Source organism: Cydia splendana, chromosome 5 (genome assembly GCF_910591565.1).
Source record: "Cydia splendana chromosome 5, ilCydSple1.2, whole genome shotgun sequence".
Lineage (NCBI taxonomy): Eukaryota > Metazoa > Arthropoda > Insecta > Lepidoptera > Tortricidae > Cydia > Cydia splendana.
Window position 1 is genome coordinate 22,363,256 of NC_085964.1, and position 16,954 is coordinate 22,380,209.

Here is a 16,954-nt window from a genome sequence, read left to right on the forward strand (position 1 = left end):
CGCGCCGGAATGCTATAGTAAAACCGCCCCTGGCTGAATAAATATTGTTATAACATCTAAATTATGTCATTCAGTTATCGTGCATTTCGGATTAAAGGACAAAACACACTAAACAAACACCTACATAATATGGGTAAAACAGACAGCCCTATGTGCAGAGCGCGCATGGAAGAAGAGGAAACAGCAAAACATATTCTCCTACACTGTAAACAGGTGGAAGTATACAGGAACCAATACCTCTAGGGACTCCGTGCACACTGAAGGAGGCAGTTAGCAACCTGAAGACAGTGCTAGGTTTCATGGACGAGCTGGGGTGGCTAGAGTACCTAGTGCTACCTCGTTTTCATGCAAAATAGGCACAATGGTTGTCGACTTGCGGAAAATGCCCAGTATAACTAACTAACGTGTATTTCGTTCGTACTTGTCCGTACATGTATTGGCGCGAGCGGGACGCACGCGATAACTAAACTACATCATTCAGATGTCAGTGTGCGTACGAATTGAATATTTTAAATTTTCTTGATCGTTTATTTGTACGTCTACATCTCTCGTAGCTGGTCTACGCCGTAGCACGTCTACGGGCTACGAGAACAGTAATTAGTTGACCCTTGAGTAACGGGTTTTTCCTGGACTCTATAATTAGAACGTGGACTGAGCGCATAGGGCATTCTATTATTACCAGTGGTGGAGCGTCATACAAATAAAAAGTCAAGCCGAAGTGTGACATGATTAGGCATCTCGGTGGGAATAAAGTTTTGGAGGCGTTTCTTATTACACTTTTTGATACGGCTTTGATCTTGTTTTGACACAACCTTGACAAGTTTCATAAGGCGCCTAACGCGTACTATACAGACGTAGTGCATAATGGTTTTCCATCATATTTGCTCGGAAACGTTAGTACTTGTCAAGACCCTGTTGTCCTACTTCAGCCAACCTCAGTAATTTTTCTACCGAGACTGACTGAAATAGCAAGACACGTTCGTACGTTTCCGTGAAAATACGATGGAAAATAATTATGCACTACATCTGTACCAGGGGTGCGAAACTCCTCCCTTCGGGCAAACTCGGCTCCGTTCGGCTCAGCATTGCTCCGAGCAATTTTTAGGGTTGACACAACTTGACGTCACTTTGTCGTCGGGACTTTGTAGGGTCGACACTTGTGGTTCAAATTTTAGTTACAGGATTTGAAGCAGTATACAAAGAAGATAAGTAGGTAGGTACAGTCACGAGCTTTTATTTAGGACCCATTTCCATTAAATGTTGTCAGAACATTCATAATGCAATAAGGTTAAAACTTCAGTTCCATACTGTTGAAATGTCAAATTAAGACATTTAAAAGTCATAGCGAATTGACCCTTGAAATAATAACCTCTTTGTAAAAAGTTATCACTCCGGTTTTATAATCTGTTTAAAGTGATATTTTCAAAAATATTAAGTCACAAATTGACGTAATTGAGTGGTTGCCCTTAGAAACGTAAACGTAAGTAAATGTCGATGGTAAACATTATGTCAATGAATTATGACACTGCGTTAAAATATTAAGTATCTCTAAATAGCGCAATGACCTTTTATTTATGTAGACGTGTGACGTTCATAGTTGACAAAATTAAAATTTGATCCAACGATTGTGACAACTTGACAGGTTCGCGTCACCTATACGACTAACTAAATATAGGTTCCGGAACCTATATTTAATGGCTCACGATCGTGCGCCTGGTACCATATCTACCTCATTTTACTTACATCTATGAAATAGCGTCAGTTTGCTACACGATATTCAACCTTAGGTGGGTCCCAAATTAAATCTCGTGACTGTATATACGCAGTGAAGCTAAATAAAAGTTTGTAAAAACGTGGCCGTTTTATATATTTAGAAAGATAATTAGATACCAAAATGGTAATTAGGTACATAATACAAATTAATCCCTTTCCAATTAGTCGACTCCATTATTTATACTTATGTACTGTACTGCCTACACATAAATATCCCACTGTTTCCCCTAAAGCCGGCTTAAGCTGATGTGCTCTCAAGGTCCCTATTTCCATATCCCGTTTGTATTATATTACCCTTAAGGGCGTCTTATCCTTGATAACATACAACGCCTCTATTCTGCTTCAAATAAATAAATAAATAAATATTAGGGGACATCTTACACAGATCAAACCTAGCCCCAAACTAAGCATAGCTTGTACTATGGGTACTAGGCGACGATATACATACTTGTATAGGTAAATACATACTTATATACATAGAAAACAGCCATGACTCAGGAACAAATATTAGTGTTCATCACACAAATAAATGCCCTTACTGGGATTCGAAGCCAGGACCATCGGCTTAGCAGACAGGGTCACTATCCACTAGGCCAGACCGGTCGTCAATACATAATACATATCATTGTAGGCATACTCGTGGGGCGTTTTATATTCAGTTATAATACGTTTCCACTTTAAATTCATACTATCATTCATTGTTTGTACTAAATTGTTAATGTGTGTTCGGATTTTTTTTTCTGAGCTTGAACTTCGGTGGAATCGTGTAAAATGGCTGAAACTATTAAAATTGACAGCCATTGGAACGTATAGATTTCCCCGTCATGTACCGTCATCTTCACAATTTATTTATTGTAAACCTTATAACAACGCCGTAAGGCTCAAAATCGGTTAAAAGTGTTGCTGTCAGTACATGTGACAGCCACATCCAAGTGTCAGTTATGGACTGAATTTTAAATACAGTTACTATTTAATGCGTTCATCGAGAGGGATGAATTTCGTGAGTTATAGGCATTACAGATGTAGTGCATAATTATTTTCCATCGTATTTTAACCGACTTCAAAAAAGGAGGACAACTGTTGTCTTATTTCACCATCATGTATGCCAACCGGAGAGCAGACGCTACAGTCACTTATGTTCCGACAGATACAGAGATAATTGATCCTCCTGTATATAAGTAATAGAAGTTTGTACTTACGGCCCGATTCGAAGTTTAAGATACGTCAATTAATAGATCTAGAAACGATATGGATTAGATATGTCAGTGTCATTAAGTGTGCCGTTTCTTCAAACAAAAACGTCACTTTTGACACTGACACATCTAATTCATATCGTTTCTAGATCTATTAATTGACGTATCTTAAAGTTAGAATCGGGCAGTTACTCAGGGCGATCAACCATCAGTAACTGACTGTACTTACATATATATTTAACGATAGTCTTTTAATATTTTTATTCTACAAGCAGCGTTAGATAAGCGACAATCTTGTGGATTACAATATCCTAAAATACCTTGAAGTTTAATATAAAGAGTGCTCATATGTATCTATTTCTCATGTAATACATACATACACGCATGGATAGAATATTGTCCTTATTCCATCCTATATTTCAACACATAAATTTTGTGTAATTTGGAATTTTACTCCAATTCACCGACCCAAATTTACAAGGACGAACAAACAGCCTTAGCAATTATAATAGATATTAAATGTCGCAGTACTAGGAAGATGAAAAACTTGATACATACTTCATATAAGTAAGTATAATATACGTTTTACACGTTACATATAGAAGTAACAGCATCATCTACATCATTAATGGTTTCGTGTGAAGACACAAAAAACTGCAATGCTGAATAGCAGATCTTATGCTAAATAATGCAGATTTGTAACATAAAAGATACATACGGTCGGCGGGGGTATGCTGTCGACTCCCATCTCGAGACACTCACTGACACATTTCACTGATATTTAGTTTATTTTGTTACTTTCTAAGGTTTGTATTGTGTTCAGCGGGCGTGCGCTCCCATGGCTGTTCAGAGGGAGACTGAATAGGGTTGGGATTCGCTTTCAGGTCTGCATTTTAGTTTATAACGATTTTTGTATAAATGTCAGTTTGACTTTTTTGCGAAATGTTTTAAGGCTGATGTGGAAGGTTGTATAGGTAATTGTTTTGTGCAAATTAGTTTGATAATTCCACGGAAAAACAAAAGCTTTCTGTGGATAATTCTTTACTTATATGGTGCATGTATTAACTGCATTGTCTCCTATTGTCGGTGGAACAAGTACAACCAAATTTAATTTTACAGTCGGGGTTATTTCATATTACAGTGCCAGTGATTTGACTATTGATAATTGCCAGAATGTCACCTAATAAAATTGACTACATTGTCAAGTATTCCGGAATAATTTATAATGTAAGATGTAAGTTTCATCCAGCAGCCAAAACGTGGTTCCCGTGTATGCTTCAGGCCTCTTCCTGAAACCCCCGCTATTCCTATTCCACACTATTATTTACACTATTGTAAGTTTATGTTATGTTATAGTGTTATAAAACTTATAAATGTTATTATGACAACTCACTAGCCTATGTATCACTATCGATTTCGAATTTAATCGAATTTAAATAACATTAAACTAAATTGCGAGTGAAGTTAGCTTAATATCAACATTGTGTTTCAAATAAATTTTTGTAAACACATTTTTCTCAGCAACTTATTTTTAACCCCAATAATTAGTATTAGTAGTTAAGTTTGACGCCAATGTTTATCTGTCTGTGTTCACTGTGTTGGTCTGTCTGTCTGTGGCCATAGTAGCTCTCCAATGGATGGATGGTTTTTCTTACGTGAAAGCGAGTTTACTTGCCGTGGTTCTTAGCTATGTTTGATAGAAATCGATCATTTCAAAAGGCATCGTTAGTATAAAATGGATTATTTAATTTTTTTTAATCCTATCACCATCATAGGGTCAACGCGCATCCCTAGCCCAGCCACAGAACCTGCGCGCGCATCTCTCCGCGCACTTTTATCTCCAGCACACACTGCAATCTGAACCTTCACACGTTGCCATAAGACTTAATAGAGCCTTCACGATGTGACCTTTTCTGTAACTGGGTATAAGTACAAGTCACAAGCAATTGGGCTATCTCGGAGATAGCGATAATAACAGTAGCTTCGTATGAGATGTATTGAAGGGGGAAATCGTACGGCCGAGTTCACAAACATGTATACAAGCCAACGTTCTAAAAATATATGTGCTCGTCTCTAAGACACCGACAATAAGGTCGTGTAAATATATTTTTGTACCTTTGGCTTATAGAGTTAGACCAAGAAAAGTCTGTAGCGTTGCTGTAGCGATATTGATAGCCCGCGCAGTGTTAGTGTAATCTTAAACGTCAAACTTCTATGAAATTATGACATATAAATAACAGTTGCACTGCGTGGGCTATCAAAATCGCTGCAGACTTTTCTTGGACTAACTCTTTCTTGGAGATGTTTGGGGCCTCGACTAAAAAAATAGCTTAACGTTTTGAACGCCAAACGGCGCATCCATTTGCCGTGCCACTGACGCCACGGGGGTAAAATTTAGTTTTGTGAATAAATAATGCCAACCTTGGGGTGTTTTTCAGTAGATTTTCATCAAACAACAATCGACGTCAAATGCCGTCTTTGGCGTCGTTGTCACGATTTTGCGTTGACGTCAATTGCCACCTGTGGCGTTCAAAAGGTTAACCTTCTCTTCTTTCTTAAAAGAGTATTTTACTACCAGCTTTTTAACAACTTTGTCGCTTCTGACTTTCCCTCTGCCGCAGCAGATACTTAGGCTCCACGCCATACCTAAAGGCTGAATACGGGCATTCACTACCCCCACCTAAAACCAGCTAAGTTCGACCCACGACCGTACATACTTCTACCTGATCTAGGGTTCATGTTATAATGGTATTAAATCAACACTTGTGAAGAGTTCGACAGAACAGACCAGCTTAGTCTGACCCACGATCGTATATACTTCTTACTGAGCTAGGGCTCAGGTTAAAAGTGAGACAAAAAGCTTGTGAATAGAGGTCGACAGTCCATGTCATTACTAGGAGTATTTTAACTGCATTTGCCTCTTGGGCATATAAAGTCAGCATCAAAGTAGCGGATGAAACGCACCGAAAGTACAGTCACCTGCAATAATATGTTACACAACGAAGGCCGCAAAAATATCTGACACGATCTTATTTGTTGAGCCATAAGAGGTCATATATTTTTGCGGTCTTCGAAGAGTAAACATAGTATTGCAGGTGACTGTAGATAGAGTTGGACCAAGATAAGTATGCAACGATTTTGATAGCACACGCAGTGCAAGTGTTATTTTAAACGCCAAACTTCTATGAAATTGTGATCTATAAATGCCAAATATAAATAAATAAATGACAAATATAATATGCACCACTTAAATATTTATTTTATTCTGTTTTTAGTATTTGTTGTTATACCGGCAACAGATCTGTGAAAATTTCAACTGCCTCGCTATCACGGTTCATGAGATACAGCCTGCGGGCTCAGCACGGTTCCATTTTTATCGACTATCACTATGCGCGTCCCTTTCGCACTTACATACTTGTTAGAACGTGACAGGCATGGTGACAAGGGATAAAAACGCGACCGTGCTAAGCCGCTTGGTGACAGGCAGTCGGACAGCGGAGTCATAGTAATAGGATCCCGTTTTTACCTTTTGGGTACGGAACCCTGAAAAAAGACAGTTATTCCCGGCTGATACCACCAAGCCGTTACCAGTGGTAACTACGGGGAATAACCGTTATAAAATAAAAACTTTTACAAAAAAAAAGAAAACCGACTTCAAAAAGGATAAAATAAAATATAATCCGTTTTTAAGTATATGCGTTACTAACTGATATGTTTGAAGTCGGTGCCAAGCCAAATTTGAAACATACCATGATTTTAGGGCGATCCGGTAACAATGTTTGCCATAACAAGGATTGCCTTACACGACAGCAATTATCATACTTTCTGTAGATACCTAAGAACCCACTGTCAATCCACCTTGGCGCAGTCCGTACCATGTTTGTCGGTACTATATAGTATAAAACCAATGCGATTGCCGATATGTTTTTTAAACAGCAATTTTTACTAATTTTCGGACTGTCCATAGTACTCAGGTGTGGGATTTGGACTGAGTTATTTCCCGCCTCTTATCCAGAGAACTTGATTTCAAAATATAAAACAATTCAATAACCATCTACAGGGCTTTAACTTTTTACCTGCATGGCAAATTTCACCAGTTTACATGGCAGTTGTTTAGCTGAAAAGGTGACAAAGAGACAGACAGAATTACGTTCACTATTATAATACCTATTAGTACAGTTGTAATGTGATTTATAGACATAAAACTGATTATTTTTGACCGGTATTGTTACTATTTGTCTTGGCACCGACTTCAAACATATCAGTTAGTAACGCATATACTTAAAAACGGATTATATTTTATTTTATCCTTTTTGAAGTCGGTTTTCTTTTTTTTTGTAAAAGTTTTTATTTTTCCATTTTTAATTGTAAGGCATTGTTAACAGCTTATGAGTGACGCGTGACGCATGAATGAAAATAATAATGATGCGTATCACTAAATTCGTAATCATTCCTGTCACTACAGTGCACAAACACAAAATCCATCCTCCGCCCCGCCACTGACCCAATCCCTCAACCCCCAGATCACTCAACCTCACAGCACATCAACCCCTGATCACGGAACCCCTCGACCCTGAAGCCTGAACCACCAACCCTTCAACCGCCATTTCCCGACTCCTTAGTAGCCTTACCATAAGTCTAACACTGACATATTAGCTTAGCGTGTGCGTAACTTACTTTCTATGCGTCTCGCTCGTACTGGCATCCTATTAGTGCGAGTGAGATGTATAGAAAGTAAGTTACGAAGACGATAGCGAAGATGTAGTGTCAAACTCGTGGTAAGGCTACAGTTGTACTTCATCAAATGGGTTATTAACGGGAGGAAATGTTTGAGTTACTATAAAAAACAACGATGTCGCCATACTCGTACCTTTAAAAATTGAGGAGTTCCCTCATTTCCTTATGAATTCCGTCACCATATTATAACCAACAATATTATGGGAACACCTTGGAGGTAACTTCGTTCAAACAAAAAAATAATTACTCAAATCGGACCACGGGTTCCGGAGTAATCTACACTTATAAAATCATCATCGTTTATCATCAACAATCATCATCATCAGGTCCACTCCATCAAATTAGTGGTTTTTAAGAGGAAATGCTTGATTTGCTTAAGACAATACCCAAATGACCATACATGTGCCTTTAAAAATTGAGGAGTTCCCTCAATTCTTCACGGATCCCATCATCAGAACAGCACCAGATTAATGTGGGACGCTCTTGGAGGCAGTTCCCTTCAAACAAAAAAAGAATTGCTCAAATCGGACCACGGGTCTCGGAATAATCGCTGAACGTCGTACATTTTAAGAAATCGTCATGATTATCTGTAAAACAATCATCATCATCAGGTCCACTTCATCAAATTGGTGGTTTTCGAGAGAAAATGCTCGAGTTGCTTAAGAAAACACCCAAATCACCCTACATGTGCATTTAAAAATTGAGGAGTTCCCTCAATTCCTCATGGATCCCATCCTCAGAACAGCACCAGATTAATGTGGGACCACCTTGGAAGTACCTCCTTTCGAACAAAAAAATAATTACTCAAATCGGCCCACGGGTCTCGGAGTAATCGATGAACATACATAAAAAAAAAAAAAAAACATAGCCACACTCGAATACAGAACCTCCTCCTTCTATGAAATGGAAGTCGGTTAATAAAAATAGTGCCAGCAGGAGACAATCAGCCTCGATTCGGGAAATGAATTAGAGACTCACTAGATATGAAATAGTAAAGATATGTGACGTTCTACGGAAAAGGTACCTTATGGCGGCTAGCGCTTACGTCGCATAGCGTCGCAATAATATTGGAGCGGCGTTAATAATAGCGTAAAGGGGCCCACTGATTAACAGTCCGCCGGACGGTATCGGCCTGTCAGTTGTTCGGAACTGTCAAATTTTTTTTCTAACTGACAGGCCGATACCGTCCGGCAGACTGTTAATCAGTGGGCCCCTTAAGCGTCAACCGCCATAAGGTACCTTTACCCGTAGGATGTCATATTCATATATCTTTACTATTTCGTATCTAGTTAATCTCGAAATTAATTTCCCGAATCGCGCCGAATGTTTCAACTACATTGTTCCCAAAATTCCCGTTTCAATCAAGGACCGCGTGATTGAGAGTATTGAGACCATCCATCAATTACGTCTAAAATTAGAACAACAAATCGTACGGAAAAGGTCAGCGTTCACAGGAACATTCCTATCGCAGCTTGAAATATTGCTATAGTTCGTTTTTTTAGCATTAGAAATAAGGTGAACAATCTTGATGTGTCTTTTAATTGAAAAACACATTTTAAAAATAAGTTACGGCAAATATGTAACAATTATGAATCTAATACGATCATTTATATTCTTCTGCTTTCATAAGTAATAGTTACTGATTTTTAAAAAGCGTTTTTCAATTAAAAGACATGCCAAGATCGCTTACCTTCTTTCAAGTTCTTTCTAATGCTAAAAAAAACGAATTATAGTTATAATATCTATCCCATTAACGGGCCTAAAAAAATCACAATTAGACATAGAAGACAGCCGCCATCAGATACATCGGAGCGGCCAAAGTGTTCACAATATCTGAACACGCACTCTAACGCCTTGACAATAGAGGCGTGTAACGCCCTGACAATAGAGGCGTGTTCAGATATTTGTGAGCGCCTTGGCCGCTCCGATATATCTGATGGCGACTGTACGTAAGAAAACAAATACATAAAGATAATGTTATAAGTACCTATATATGGGGCTTACAATACAACGCACAAGCAGAGGGCACAGCACAACTAGGCCCACTTGCACCATTCCACTAACCCGGGGTTAACCGGTTAAACATGGAGTTGCCATGGTTACCAGTACAATTTGACACTAGATTAACGGTTTAACCGCTTAACCCCGGGTTAGTGGAATGGTGCAAGTGGGCCCATGGTATAATAATATACTCCGCCTGGTACTCTATTCCCGTCTTTTCTAGGTCACCTAACTGACACAAGCCTACGTCATCATGCGACAGCGCTATATGATAATATGCGATAGCGCTATATATAGCGGCCATGTTATTGTGACGTAGGCCTGTGTCACTCTGGGAATAGAAGACCATGTTTTATTAGACCATGAGTGGGCGTTACTGGTCGTAGCTCGTAGCTGCGACGCTGCTACGAACGCGTAGCAGATTCGTATTCCGTGCTACAGCTACACTACAAAACTACGCAGCTACCATATGAGCGATATTCTAACGGCGCGATTCGGGAAATGAATTAGAGATTAACTAAATACGATATAGTAAAGATATATTATCTTTACTATTTCATATGTAGTGAATCTCCAATTCATTTCCCGAATCGCGGCGCCAGCCGCCATAAGGTACCTTTTGCCGTGGAACGTCACATATGTTTACTATTTCATAGGTTACGCCCGGGCCATTACATAGAATAATGTGTTAAAGCGAGTGAGCGTACCGACTACGCGCTCCATACAGCAAAGACGTGGCTACGCGCTACGAGCGTAACCCGTAGCACCTTGTGGCAATGAATGTGTTAATTATAATCTCGAAATTAAACTTCAAGGTACATACATAAATAAATAAAAACAGTCTAGTATTATGGCCGATTTATATTTTGAGTTCCCTGTTCTGTACATATAGATGGTCAAGCAAATCTTGTCAGTAGAAAAAGGCGCGAAGTCAAATTTTCTTTGAGACGATATCCCTTCGCGCCTACATTTTTCAAATTTGCCGCCTTTTTCTACTGACAAGATCTGCTTGACCATCTATAATAAACATATTTTCACTGTAAATATTAAGTCCTAAAAATCTTTCAGTTACGAAAATACCATATATTTTAACGGACAATTTACATACATTTTTTTAATTTTTTGTCCCAAATTGGGATTTTGTATTTATTCCGCAACGAGTGAGGAACTCTTCAAACCAGCCCAATTTTATCCAAATCAAACGATTTTTTTATATCAAAACAATTATCGGTCCATTATCGGTTGACAAACAAACAATAGTTTAAAATAATGTTACTCACAAATAAGAATAAACCCTGATCTGTAATAAACACATCGTTTTTGCAAAAATGTAGGTACTTACGTCGTATAAAATCATGTCCAGGGTCGTTGTCACCTGTTGAACCGTCAATAACTGTTGCCTCTCGCTCTAACACCAGCTCAAAACGTCTGTCCTTCTCTATCAACACTTCAAAACTATTCAAAATACTCAAAAATCTTATTACTATTTATTACAAACGTATCGTATTCAAAAGACACTACAGTTCAAATTTGAATAAAAACAAATGCAATGTTTACATTTAATTTGAAATTCGAACGCGAGTAATTCGCAATTCAAAATTGCGCAATATAGATACGGCAGTGTAGTCAAGGTTTTTTTTTTAAGCTTAGGCACGAGCGCGAACCTCAACAGCCAGTGTGGCACTGAGGGGGTGAGCAGAGCAGAGGCCGTGGCCGTAAATGTTTTTTTTTCACGCAAGGCAGAAGCGCTACGCGTTACAGCCTTACAGCCAGTGTAGCACTGAAGGGAGATTGAGTGGCTGTAGTTTTTTTTTTCACGGCACAGGCGCTGTCCGTAACAGCCAGTGTGACACTGAGGGAGGTTGCGGGGTAGTCGAGTGCGCCCGTTCTAATTCACTTAGTGCCGCGCGTTGTTTTAAATTTAAACTTTTGAGAATAATTGTTTTTTTTTTTTGGGTTTGCGATTGTTGGAAGTTGGAAAACGGCCCATTTGGGTACCTAAAGTGGTATCCAGACGGGACTGATCAAATCGGTTGATTTGATCAGAAATTAAATTGGCGTCAATCTCCAATTTTAGATTTATGGTGATATTAGAGCCCTCTAAACTTAGAGGATATAACCAACGGAGACGCCATGTCTATAATTTTCGGTACAAAATAGTCTGCCGTTTTTTGCGGGGGAGGGGCACATCAAATGTATACGTAACGTAATCATAGCCATGTCAGATAAACGTCAGTCCATACATGTGGTTGATATGTCGTTGACCATTGGCCGCCTATTTTCGACAGAGGGGGACGTCTGTTAATGACCACTCCGTTTGGTTATATTCTCTAAGCCTCTAAATTGAAAAAATGCCCCAGAACGAAAATACTGGCCTGGTAAAAACAAATTGGTATTCTTGCGTCCGCACCACATTTTATCGATAATATCGGTCATTATCGGCGGTTGAATTCGGCGAGTCAAATTGGTATTTGCATCCGCACCTCCTGATTCGATCAGGCAATTGAATCAGATTGGCGACAAATTGACTAATCTGGATACGCCTTAATGATATTTATTTAAATAAGTACATTCGGTTTGTTTGAAGGTTTTTTATGGATATGTTATTTTTCAGTAGAACGGTAGCACCGCCATAGGAAAACTCTTTTTAATCTTCATGCATGTGAACAGGTTACATCAGTTACATACCTACGTTCTAAACTCGGTAAAGAAAAAGACGCCTCAGACACCCAAACACTAGACACACGTGTCCCCCGTCATGTGCGAGTGAATCACGCACATACAGTGCGGTAATCTACGTATCGTATCACGATCAAATCAGAGAGCCTACCTCAAAAATCGAAATATTGTTATCTGCCTCTCTCTATTAGGTACTACTACTACTCAGCGACCCAAAATGAAACTTGACCTCCGACACAAGACAGCGCCACTTTTCTCGGTCCTGTGCGACCTGACGCCAATTGTTGACTCGAAGTTCGCGCAGGTCCGCCTCCACCATGTCGCACCAGCGATATCTATTGCTCTTCCATATTCGAGCGATAGAGGCAGATAAAGGTCGGTAAAGAAAAAGAAGCGTCAGACACCCAAACACCAGACGCACGTGTCGCCCGTCATGTGCGAGTCAATCACGCGCATGTACAAATCGTCACGTTACCGTAATTGGATTGCGCGGCTTCATACGCACGGGACCCGCACGTTAAGCAGAGCCGGAGTTCTCGAACTAATGTGAATCTCGGACTACTGCGTACATTCCAACAGGTCCCTTCAAAACTGAAATAAATGTCATATACTAAGAAAAAGTGACCAAGGCCTCCAGTGCCCCAGGCTGGAATCTAACCAGCGTCCTCTGCTATCGCGGCAGGTGCCTATGCCATTCGGCCATCGGGCCACAGCGGCATAGCTCGAATTTTTCGAAGTATATGCACTTGAAATAAAAACATGTATGGGGTCTATGGGGAAGACAACAAATTATAGCCAGCATTCAATGAATGTTAGTATGATACCTTTGGGTATGGTGCTTTACGCACAGTAGTGTCCCATCCCCTCCCCCTGACGCAACTTCCCCTTTTAGCATATATCCCTTTAAGTTATTACATGACTGCCGCCGATCAGATGGAACGAGGGTAGGGGCATTATTGCACTCTAGCTGCTGGCTGCTGCAAAGGATTCCGTGGATTCTTACCAACTGGGCAGGGATGCGGTAGGCGGATAAATAAAAAGGAGAGTCCTCGCGATTTATGTACCTTTTTATTCCATATACAAAGTAGGTACAAACTGTGGATACCGCCTTTAGGAACATTACCGTTCAAATTCTCGGGCCAAATTAGCACACATATAGTTGAATTATCGAGAAGATGGAATTGCATTTGTAGTGGTTGTATGCTGATAGTACAAGAAAATAGAAAATTCAAATATAGAATGCCTGTAAACAAACAATACTACTACATATGCAATTCCACGCTCTCGATGATACAACTATACACAATTACGCCTACATTCAAATAAGACGACGTGTTTACAGAGCCTGTAATCAAAGCTCGTAAACAAAATAAGAGTCATCTTTATTACACTAATGGTACATAGCTAAGTGTAGATGAAATGCATATAATGTCAATAACTACCAATCAGCGACATTAATCCGCTAATAACCTCTTGCTGTACGTACTGGCCGCTGAGAGTTCGCGGTTCATATTTGATTAGAATATGACTTGGACATGGATAGGTTTATGCCATACAGTGAAGAACCAGTCAAATAATTCACGTATAATAATTTATTGCAGATTAAAAGATAACTAGTTAAAATGTTGTTATGACATGACAGACTAACTCAACATAAGTAAATATATCATTGTTGTATAAATGTATTCCGCTATAATAAGTATTTTGTATATTTTATTATCATTCTGCATGGCAGTGCGAAGTCACGTTCAGGTATAGTCTGTCCGTTTTTCTAAGATCAAGTACGCCATAGTAAATGTATGGCGAACTTGATCTTAGAAATCGGACTGGCTATACAGTCTGCAAAATTTACATGGGTACACGAATCGGGTCAAAAATATTTGAACAGGCGGAGTCACAATAAATCCCCACTTTCAGTTCAGAATATTTTAAATGTATATAGCCGGTCAAGCAAGTTTGTCAGTAGAAAAAGGTGCAAAATAAAAATTTTGTATAGGACCACAGCCGTTCGCGCGCTTACATTTTCTAAATTTGCCGCTCTTATAATATTTTAAACTTTCGCGTTTTGAACACATATTAACTCACATTATACGAAACGAAACTGATTTACGTCGGTAAATCAAGGTAATTGAATATAATTCGCGTTAGACCCGTCTATAATGTGAGTTAATATGTTTGCCGCTCTTTTCTACTGACGGAAATGGCTTGAGAGAGAACCTACATATATGTGACAGTAGAGGGTGGATTCAAATGATCAACATTTTCAGATAATGTGTGTATTTGTTAAATTAATTCAGTGAAAGCATGATAGGAAAAATGTATCTACATATAGGAACCGGGTATGATTATCTCACGGGTTATATCTCATGAATAGAACATATTCTAGATATCTTGCCAGGCATCCACTCAATTTCATGTCTCTCTAATTGGACAGCTTTTTTCCATAGTTCTCTGCGAATAGCATCTTGTGGGAATCTGAATGGAAAGTAATGTAAAATGACAATACCAAATTTGATTATTAATTTGAAATAACTAGGTACCTAGTTATTTTATAGCTCCATCACATGAAATAAAAAAGGAAAATACAAATCTGTAAGAAGGAATTTATTACTACATTTATAATTATATAGAAAATACCTAAACCAAACACAAGTTAATAAAATAGTCTACTTCATTTAGCATAACACCATCCCTATTATCCTCGCAATTTAAAAAGTCGTATGTTGTTATGAAAGTCGTATGCAGTTGTTACGTTTTAGCTTAGCACGGTAGTATTGAAAACAAATCGTCATGTTTTTTCCAAATTCTACTGAAGTTATCTGTTTACTACAAGTGAAAAGTGATTCCACTGTCCTTGGTATGAACTACCCATACAACCATTTCCAGTCGCCGTTACGACGCGGTGTTGACACATCTTGTGTCGACACCGTCTGTTTCGGTCACAATTCCAGTCGCAGAGTCGTCGCCGTGTCGACACAGTTACCAGAAATGGGGAAGGGTCGACACATGACACAAAGTGACATAAAGTGTGGTCGCCGTGTGCACACATTGTTTCGGGTTTGCGACTACTTTATGCCAAAATCATTCGTTCATTCGTTCATTTTGTTCCTGTCAAATGGAAACTGTCAGATGGAAAAATACTTAAATAAAAATAAGTGACATTAATACGCCATCTCTAAAACGGATTACAAGACGTAATTATATATTGTTTGCATTTATATTACAATATGACTTAAATTATTATGGGGAATTAAACTGCTCGAGTGATTTGATAAACTAAGTGTAATATAATCAACGCGCCACCACATTGTTTTAGTTTAGCCGGAAATGAAATTGTTTACTTCTCAGTGCCTGTGTTCATAACTATATTATTTGAAGCATTTTTAGTACTTCGATGCGTATACTATACTTAAATAACGGAAATAACGCTTTACATACTACGAAACTTGTTAATTATGATGTATAAATATGGTTTAAGGCTGAGAAATATTGCAGTCACAAAGTAGTTGCAATGTTTCGACTTTGTGTCGACTCTGTGTTGACACATGACACGCGCTGTCAAAAGTAATAACAAAGTTACTGGTATGTTACTGGATTTGCAAAATGGCTCCTTGTGCTGATTTGTTTTCAGATATTCTCAAAGTGTAAAAATGCCGTGGTCAGAGATGGGCATTAATCGATTAACTGTTTATTCGACTAATTAATGGAATAAAAAAAGTTAATTCTCAAATTTTAATCGCGATTAGTTTAGTCGACCTAACATAGATTGAAATTGAATTAATCTGAATATTAATCGAATAAATTATCGATTAAATCTCGATTCAAAGTTGACAGGGGGCCATTTTTGTACGTAAAAATAATAGAAATGTCTTGCATGCAGATGGTAGCAAAACACTTTGTCATAAAAGTCGAGATGGGTGTCGATATATAGGTTTTAGGGGGCCCCAATTTTGAAAATGATGACCATTTTGGAATCCAAAATGGCGGTCATGCACTATGCCATAAAAGTCGTCATGGGTGTCGTTTTATAGGTTTTGGGGGGCGCAGATTTAGAAAATGATGACCATTTTGGATTCCAAAATGGCGGCCATGCATTATGACATAAAAGTCGTCGTGGGTGTCGTTTTATAGGTTTTAGGGGGCGCAGATTTCGAAAATGATGACCATTTTGGATTCCAAGATGGCGGCCATGCACTATGTCATAAAAGTCGTCATGGATATCGTTTTATAGGTTTTAGGGGGCCCCGATTTAGAAAATGATGACCATTTTGAAATCCAAAATGGCGGCCATGCACTATGTCATAAAAGTCGTCATGGGTGTCGTTTTATAGGTTTTGGGGGGCGCAGATTTAGAAAATGATAACCATTTTGGATTCCAAAATGGCGGCCATGCACTATGTCATAAAAGTCGTCATGGGTGTCGTTTTATAGGTTTTAGGGGGCGCAGATTTCGAAAATGATGACCATTTTGGATTCCAAGATGGCGGCCATGCACTATGTCATAAAAGTCGTCATGGATGTCGTTTTATAGGTTTTAGGGGGCGCCGATTTAGAAAATGATGACCATTTTG

At 38.8% G+C, this 16,954-nt stretch overlaps 1 protein-coding gene across 3 annotated transcripts in view; it reads right to left on the reverse strand.

Annotated features, from left to right (window-relative positions):
• Positions 1–11,167, reverse strand: part of LOC134790947 (dual specificity tyrosine-phosphorylation-regulated kinase 2) — a 93,836-nt gene extending 82,669 nt beyond the window's left edge. For 2 of the 3 annotated variants that reach the window (XM_063761970.1, XM_063761969.1), the window contains exon 1: positions 3,685–3,918. In XM_063761970.1, coding sequence (XP_063618040.1) covers positions 3,685–3,714 — 30 coding nt within the window. In that variant the 5' untranslated portion in view covers positions 3,715–3,918. Of the gene's footprint in view, positions 1–3,684; positions 3,919–11,046 lie in introns of those variants that run through there. The other variant, XM_063761971.1, reaches the window with a different exon arrangement.
• Positions 11,168–16,954: the final 5,787 nt, after the last annotated feature.